A 9,452-nucleotide genomic window follows, 5' to 3' on the forward strand; every position below is an offset into this window, starting at 1 on the left:
TTTGGAGCATGTTCACAGAGCTCAAAATGAAGAAGCTCATAAGGCTACTCAGGGAATGATCACTTGTGTGTTTGTGTTGAAAGCTGATGCCCCTTTATATCATGGAAGGGAAGTGTTATCAAAGGAGATGGATTTTTTGTTGACTCATCTTTTACCTTTGGGATTACCATCATCAATGAAGTATGCTTTCATGAGAAGGGCATGGAAGTACAAAATGCTTAATGATGTGCTTTACATGAAGGGAAGTGATTTGGTGTTACATCGTGTACCCTGGAAAGAAGAAATCTATAAGATTTTAGAAGAAAACCATGGAGGATCTTGTGGAGGCCATTTTTCCATAAAGATTATGTTGCACAAAATCTTACAAGAAGGTTATGTCTGGCCAAGTATCTAGCGAGATGTCAATTACTGGTGTAAATCTTGCTTGTCTTGTCAAAGAATGGGGAAGAAAGTTTTTAAACCCGAGTTACAGAAGACAATTTTGGCTTTTGATGTGTTTTAAAAATGGGGTCTTGATGCTATTGGGCCATTACCCATGACGGATAAGAGAAATGCTTATACTTTGACAATAGTGGATAATTTATCACGTTGGGTAGAAGCTAAAGCCGTTAAACAAAGCACCAGTAAATAAATGGAAAAGTTTGTGTATGAGCATATATGCTGCAATTTTGGTGTGCCATTGGAGTTACTTTCTAACAGAGGACCGGGATTTAGAGGTGAAATGTTTGATTTTCTGTGCAAGAAGCTCAATATAGAGCACATATACAACACCCCTTATTATCCACAATGTAATGGTCTCAATGAGAGATTCAATGGAGAATTGGTGAAAATCTTAACAAAGATGACTCAAATGCATAGGAAGACTTGGGATTTAGAGTTACCTTGTGCTCTATGGGCATATAGAACTGCTGTCAAAACAAGTACAAGATTTTCTCCCTATCACTTGGTTTATGGTAAGGAGGCTTTGTTGACTATCGAAGTTGAAATTCCTGCACTCAAGTTACTGTCACTTGAAGATGACGAACAACGAGATATTTGGCAGAAAAGGTTGTTGAGTTTACAGTGTTTGCAATTAGACAGAGCTTTGGCCCTGGATTACTATGAGGAAATGTCTAAGAAAGCTCAAATGAAGGCCAATGAATGCGTAAAGGATAAGGGAATTGAAAAAGGTGATCTTGTTTTGCAGTACTACAGTAAGTTGGACAACACTTTTCAGAAAAAGTTTCAGATTAAATGGGAAGGTCCCTTTAATGTTGTAAATAAGTTCGACAATGGAACTTATCAGCTGGCTAATTTGGATGGTGTAGAGCACAAGTATCAAGTTAATGGCTATAGATCAAAGAGATATCTTGCATGTTTTTGATGACAATTGTAACAAAGGAGATGTTATTAATAAAAGATGAAGAGGTGGAAATTTTTGAGGATGTGAGTGAGGTTTCTAGGGATGAACTATAGCAATTGTTTATCCCAAAAATATGTGCTTGTCATGAATGATCAAGTAGGCTTAGGAGGGTTGGCAAGCTATATGAGGCATTTTTTAGATGGGCATAAAGTCAATAAATGGTGTAAGAAAGCTTGCCAAGTGGCCTCTTGTACATAAGTGTACATAGTTCTTTGGATTTTGGAGTCATACCATACAACGAGCGAACTTCACCGAGCAAATGGGAAAATCGAGCGAGACCCACTTTGAACCATGGTAATAAATATACAAGGATCACAAACCCAAAACATATGTCAAAAGATAAACATAAATAATGACACGTGCAAAAATGTATGTGTGCATAAATCTCCATGATAAAGTGGATTGTTCACAAGTGATTGAAGGGGTTTCCACCCAATGTTTTATGTCCTAGCTCTTACGAGTTGACAATAGGTCACTCTAAATAGAGCATGTAAATCCTGCTATCCCAAGTATAGGCACACCATTGACCACCACTTGCTCTTCTTGATTTTTTGTGTAGCCAAGATAATCATAATATTCGCAAACATTGCACATCTTCCATATGACACTCCTCCGAGTCTCCTCTGCCTGATGCGACCATCACCATATATGAACAAGGACTCAAAAGGCTCTGCATACGGCATGAGCACAATGTTATTGATATGTTTCTCGAAAGAGAAAATGGCGACATGCAATGTAGTATGGTGCGCGTGCACATAGAGAGAGAAAGAGAGAGAGACATTCTCAATCTTGTTGCTCCGTGCAATATGTAACTCTTGCAAGATATTGGTGATCATGCATAGCATGCCCTTGCACACAATAGGGTCTTTGACCTTGATCGAAGTTGGTGATGTCTATTTGAATCTTCCCTCAAGGGAACTTTTTAATTGATTTTTCTACAACTCTCTCTCACCCTTTTTTGTAGTGGTGCTTTAATTGGTCGAGATGTAGGAGTCAAGGAAAGTCTCTCTCTCTCTCTCTCTCTCTCTCTCTCTCTCTCTCTCTCTCTCTCTCTCTCTCTCTCTCTCTCTCTGTGTGTGTGTGTGTGTGTGTGTGTGTGTGTGTGTGTGTGTGTGCGCACGCGCGCGTAGGCACAAGGAACTTTAATTCAATTCCTACATAGCAAAAAAAAAGACTTTCCTAGATTAAACTTGAACATATGTAGGAAAAGTCCAAACTAGTAAAAACGGAACCTTTTATTGTATATATATGCAATAAAAATGACCCACATAATAAAACTATATAGCTTTTTGACCAACACGCACGACAAAAAAAATATATAGAATTTTTATCAACATATGCACAAGAGAAAACTACATAGTAATTGGAACGGAAGAAAATCTACATAGTAATATTCACGTTAGTTTTATATACAATAGCTAGACAAAAAGAGTCACATAAGTGAATCACCTAAATCTAAGTTTTTAATTATATATAAATTTATTGATTTTATAATTAAAATAATAATATTATAATAACAAGTCTCACAAATATGTCGTAGATCTTGCATCAAAGAAATTAAATCTTTGCATCGAACTCATTATGCATGGGTATTTGGAGCAGAGACTACCTCATTAGAAAAGAACAACATATAAGAGTAACTCACAGTAGCTTTTTGAAGAATTCAATCTAACATAAATTTAACAATTGAAAATAGTTGATGCAAGAATGTTCACCCTTTCTTTGGGTCTCAAGGTTACATTAAAATAATCAAATTAGCATAACATCACTCAACCACAAGTACATCATCCACACTTAGTGGAGAAGAGTCACATTTGGAAATTCTAACTTTATTTGTGGCCAAAAGGTACACTACAAATGATGAGCGCATTCCATCCACACTTTGCTCTTGACGATGTCCTGTGAAATCCGTACTACGCTTTGCTAGATTGAAACTAGCCTTTAGCGTAATATACAATGCATCAATTGTTGGAACCTCTAAAAACTTGATTAAAATCGTCTCTTGGTCGTCTTTATCAAAGTTCATATCCTAAATAAAAGTTCAATTGTAAAAAGTCACTACTTAATTGAAAAAGCTTAATCCATGCCAAAAGATGAGTACAACTAAAGTCAATCTCCTTACATATTCATGAGACCCATTTGAGAGTTCATTGAAGTCCTTTGTGTTTTGAAGAGTAACACTCTCATTAAGAACATTCTTCAGTACGTACACAGTACAGTACACTCTGTATGCATAGAAAATTGAAAGCATAAAAGTTAAGTTAGAGCTCTAGACTATGAAAGTTTGGGCAATAGATAACAACTACCTTTTTCTTGGTGCAATCTTTTTTTGCCTTTTTAGTATGCATCATATCCATCATCTTTTGATTCCACTGCATCAAAAAATGTTAGGTTAAAGCTCAAAGCATACAAGGGTATGAAGCATATAAAAGTTAAAAGATGTGAGTAAACCTTAGGTGTACGCTTGCTCTTTCTAGAGCTCACATCCACTTGATTTTCCTCATGAGAGCTCTCAAAATCCATTTGTTCTTTAATGAGATCAACCTTTGCATGTTCTCAGAATAAAACACATTAAATACATAGCTAGTTTAATTATTGTAAAGGACAATAACATAGGCATACCTTTGTGACATCTTCAATAAGAGCCAAGAAAGAACCATTTGAAGCTAAAGCCTCATCCTCTTCTTCTACATCCTAAAAGGAAATAACTAGATTAAAGAAAGTGTACAAAATAATTCGACATAGTATAAGTTGAGAAAACATACATCTAGAAGGACTTCAACTTGCACGCCAGTGATAATTGCCTCTGAATAATTCTGGTCTTTCTCAAAGTCAATATGAGGATGATACACTTCCTCATTGATAGGTTGTAAATAATTTTCCTCGATCTACAATTTATGTATAACATTTCTAAATAACTTTAATTAAAAATAAACAAAAAAACAAAGAATGTAGAAACTCCCACAAGCTGTTTTTCTTTGCCTTCCGCCTTTGCATTCACTAAGTCGGTTCCCTACAGTGCACAACTTCACATAATCAATCTTATTATGATAGCTAAAAACAATGAGAAAATAATGATAATGTGGCTTACAGATATTAAATTTGTGGTATTGACCAGTGTTGATTTTTTCTTTTCATTCTTTCGCTTTGCTTGCCTGTGACGCAAGCAAAATGTGTAGATGTCCTCCACTTTCCAATGGTACTCTGCACCACGGAACGTCACCTCCTCAATTTCATCATGGTGCTCTTGAATGAAGCTCATAAGTTCATCCTTCCCCTCTAGATTGTGCCGTAGGTCACAAAGCTTGGAATCAAATGCTTTCATCCAACCTCTAACAGTTCTCAGATTGGAGCAATGGACTGCATGTGCACTATCAGCGTAATACTTTGCAAGGAACTCTTTTCCATATAAGAGAGATGGATCTCTATCACTTTTCTTGAGTGGGAAGCGGAAGAGTTGCTCATATGTCGGAACCGGTTTTTCAACTGTGTCTTCCTTTGCAACTTGTATAGCCTTGCTATGCCGTTGAGACAATCTTCCAGCTGCCTTACTATTCTTATGATCAGCCTTAGAGGACTCTCCACCACTTGATTCTAGCTCTTTTACCCTTTTCTCTAGCATTTCTATTGTCTCTTTGAGAGACATCGTTGCAGATGGAGAAGCCATGTAATAGCTACAATGTCACAAGTTATACTTTAAATCATAAGTGTAAACAAAACTTAAAAACCACAACAAAATATTTTTTCCAATCAATTAAAGTATTTTAATGTTTGATACATCAAAGGCTAAGCACTTGTGCATCTCCAAACTACTGGCAAATTTAATTGTGCACCACTTCTTGAAGACATGCACCTCCTACTAACTACAATAAATTCATGTATCACTACTTTGCATGAGTTCCAATCTCTCTCTTGGTATTGCTGGCGTTGTATCCTCCATGTACAATGATCAAGACTATCATGTACTAGCCAAGCTAATTTGCATTTTTTGCCCTGGTAGTCAATCTCTCTAACAACTGCGTGTACAAGATCATCTTCACCATCACTTTTGGTTGCTAGAACGATATCACCAACCTCTAACCAAGGGGGTCCATGTCCGACCTCTCCGAGAGTTGTAAGACGCTTTCTTTGAATCAAATCCTTCACCTCATATGCTACTAGCCTATTACCTGTCAACGGAAGAGGTATGAACTTATGCATCAAAGATGAGATTGGTCTTACACAATCCCAAGTGTACGGCATAGTTTGTTGTTGTACAATGCTCATACCATTGTCCTGCTTTACAGTCACATGATCACCAACTTTAAAAGCCTCACCCTGGTAAAGTATCTTTTGGTAGGTTGTGACTGTAGTATTTTCTCCTTCACTAACTGTCATCGCCCACAGTTGCTGAAAGTACCTTTTCTCCTCATCTGAAAGGCATCTCTTTGTGCGTTTCTTCTTGGTTATACCAATCCCTTTGGCTCTAATCATGTTGTGGCAGTAAGCCGGTTCATAATCTGCCAAAATCTTATGCCATAGCTCCCTGGCTCTTGTTAGAGATGAGAGTTCCAAGAGCCCTTTTTCATGGAAGATAGAGCATCGTGGACTCATAGGATGCAGTAGAGTGAAATCATCTCGTAGTATCAACCTTTGGTGTAAGAATGACAAATTCCTCTCGTGCGGCAGGAATCCATCCTTCTCCTCTTGAAGCATGCGAGTAACCCATGTTAAAAAAACGCGCTTGTAAAAGTGGACATAAGTTATCTCATTGCTTTTTTTATTTGTCTTCACTCCCATGTATATGGAGACCATCCTTTCAAAAATGTAACACCAATATACATCATGAGATCCATGCCTGATAATGTCATCAAGCAATTCCCCATTCCCAGCAACATGCTCCAATGGTGAAGAGTTTGGACCAAAGAATTCCTCGCTCCTTACTCGCCAAGATGAGAACAATGATCGCATTATCTTGATACTCTCCTTTGTCCAACCCTTTTCACGACTAAAATTGTAAAATGTGTGTGCAATGTCTATTAGTAGAAGACCAAGCTCATACATGGGTCTTGATACCTCGTTGATGATGCTCAATACATATGGCAGACACCACTGAACAAATTTTTGATTTTCCTCTGCCTTAAAACTTTCAAAGTACTTGCTAGGAGTGTGTGGCCACCTGCCATTGCGAATTGATGGTGGTGCAAGCTTGTATACAAGCTTGCAACATTCATCCACCTTCTTTTTCGATTCATTTTGCAATCCTCGCATGACATTTGATGTATACTTACTGAACAAATTCAATGGAAGAACATGCATTGTATCATACACCAAGTCACGTGACAAGTCAAAGCCATATAAGTCAAAGAACTTCCATAACACTGACTCTCCAGATAGTCCTGCATGTGCAAGATTAGTCTCTCTTTGAGTTTGAGAGCTTGCTCTTCTGGCCTGAGTTACTGCATTGGACATTTCCAAAATGGAGCGTTTTGTTGGTGGATATCTTGCTTGTCGTCTATTGTCATCATAAACATATCGCCCTCCATACATTGAATTACTAGCATCAAGAGTTGCTTTGGGCTTGTCTCTTTGACAACCCTCCTTGCCACCGTCCTTGAAGAGTCCTATTTTGCAATGGGCAGGATGGTCTCCACTGACCATCATAAGCATCCCGCGTAATATGCATGTCTGTTGCGGCTCAGTTCCCATGCCAAATATTTTGTTAACATCATAGTTGTAGTGTACTTTTATTCCTGACATGAACAAGTCTTGCAATTCCTCCATAAGAGAACGTAGAAAAGCACCAAATAGACCACTATTGTTTCGGGCTACTTTCTTGGAGCTAAATGGGAGGAACAGTACTGGGAGTACACTAGCATTGGAAGACTTGCCCATGTTCAAAATTTTTATCTCTACAACCCCACTATCTTTCTGTGTGGTGCAAGAGTATTGGAACCCATCCCAATGCAATAGAAGTGCCAGGTTACGGGGATCTCCCTGGAAAATTATTTTGCCATATGAAAATACTAAAAAAATAAAAAAAAAGTAAATAAAAATAGCATGCGAATGACCCTAAAACCATACCTCAATCAATCGCTTATTAGAGACTACACGTCTGTGACAATCTCTACATACGAAAATACATTCTTGAGTCTGCTCATTCCACCCTTGTTGAATCTCCTGCGGACGGGATGAAGGAGGAAATGTTGTGTACACCTTTTTACACCCTGGGGTTGTATAGATAACTGGAAGCTCAAATGTGGCATGTGGGTCCCAAAAGTGCTGGACTATACGACATTTTGCACCATCCCAAAAATCATGGATAAACTCCGGTTGTAGTTCAGGTGGCTTTCCCAACCACTTATCTTGGTTTCTCCACATGGAGAGCATGCCATGACACAAAGACTTGCTCTTCAACATAAGCTCAATCTGTCTTCCAATTGGGACATAATCAAAGGCTAGTGTCTCCTTGCGAGGCTTTTGACAACTTGGGCACCTTTCACAACATGCTAAGCAATCACGCTTCGCTTTCCTTTTTCTACTATTAGTGATGCATGCACAAATTTCCACACTACATTCTTCATAGTTGTCCTCCTTGCTTGGACGTAGGAGCTCTGGCTCATGGCGATTCCCTTCTTCACCCATGCAGACTCTATATCGAAGAGGTTGTACCATACCAAGCCCTTGAAATAGAGATTGCAATTGCTCCCAGCAAGTAGGCACCCTATAGTTATCAAACAAAAAACCATCCCAATCATGTTCAAGTCGAACCAAGATTTTGCTTAGGCTTAGTTCCTCCCTACTGGAGTCATGCTTGCCTATTTTTGCCCCACCCATGTCACCGAATAGTAGACGAAGCATTTCGTCTTGACCGCTAATGGGAACTTGATATTTATGCCATAATGTCTGGAATTGAATGATCTTTGATAAAATTGCAATTCCAAGCGGTGCATGATCTGGACAAGAAGGTTGTTGGAAGTCTTCATCTGCTCCATTTGTATTTGCCGATCTCACCTCTATGCCCTCTTCAAAGCCCTCTTCCACATTCAAAGAAGCCTCTGATGGTTCCACGTCTGGTATATTGTCATCAAAGTGTCTTACCTCCACACCATCTCGATTTACAAACCCAAGCTCACTTGCTAGATTGCCTGCAACACTCCTTAGTTGTGCATGCCTGAAAAATGTCGTTTTCCCAACATATTTTCCACCCTGGCAAAATGCAGGACATGTACACCACATTCTTCGTGTGGTGTCATTGTCGGATGCGCTCTGGAGAGGTGGTGTACTATCAAGCTCATACACATTAGGTGATTGACCTTGAAGGGCTTCTAAATTTCTGTTGTAATGGACAACTGGGTGAACTTTATGGAGTGCCTCCTGTTTTCTATGTTGAAAAAAGGTGCTTCTGCTCAGCATTTGATATCCTTCCAATGTAAATGCACATTTATATGTGCATGCACACTTGAAAGTCTTGGAGGTGGAAGCCATGTATGCATGTATCACCTAAATGTCATGAGCCATGGTTACACGGACCATAGTGACCCAAAAAAACAAGTTTGCACATGATGCTAGTGGCAAAGGTTGTAGTACCACATATTCTAAGTCACATATAAAAATTAGATATTTATGAGAATGAGCACCGTGCATTCAAAAACTATTTTATTAATAACATGCGTGTGTCAATATGCGAATGACCCACTCAAAGGTGGCAAAAGGATTGTATGTCTACCATAGAGCAATGGACTGCATGTACATGATGCAAGTGTCAAAGGTTGTAGTACCAAGTACTATAAGTTGCATATACAAATCAGATATAACTTTGCAGCATTCTGCAACTTCATTAATTGGAGAGTCACATACAGTAAAAGACTATTGTGAACATGCTTGTTGGATCTTTTAACATAAATGATGGATACATTCACGCAAGACACAATTTCTTGCTTGGAATAAGGCTTTTAATCCCAGCAAGCCTATCACTTAAAATCCTTGGAGATATACAATTTTCATCATGGAAAACTACTTTGTAATAATCAAGTGGATTTAAGGTTTCTTTCAAAAGAACTAAAGCCAT

General features: G+C 38.4%; 1 protein-coding gene across 1 annotated transcript; it reads right to left on the bottom strand.

Moving 5' to 3' along the window:
- Positions 1–3,167: 3,167 nt before the first annotated feature.
- Positions 3,168–8,869, bottom strand: LOC147445650 (uncharacterized). The gene is made up of 9 exons (XM_086526085.1): positions 8,267–8,869; positions 5,719–6,085; positions 4,494–5,035; positions 4,168–4,290; positions 4,025–4,096; positions 3,854–3,946; positions 3,708–3,774; positions 3,525–3,610; positions 3,168–3,431 (listed from the first exon to the last, which is right to left on the bottom strand). The coding sequence occupies exons 1-9, from the start codon at positions 8,867–8,869 to the stop codon at positions 3,168–3,170; spliced, it is 2,217 nt and encodes a 738-aa protein (XP_086382211.1).
- Positions 8,870–9,452: the final 583 nt, after the last annotated feature.

Source organism: Adiantum capillus-veneris, chromosome 12, assembly GCF_014529385.1.
Source record: "Adiantum capillus-veneris isolate H3 chromosome 12, ASM1452938v2, whole genome shotgun sequence".
Taxonomy (NCBI): Eukaryota; Viridiplantae; Streptophyta; class Polypodiopsida; order Polypodiales; family Pteridaceae; genus Adiantum; species Adiantum capillus-veneris.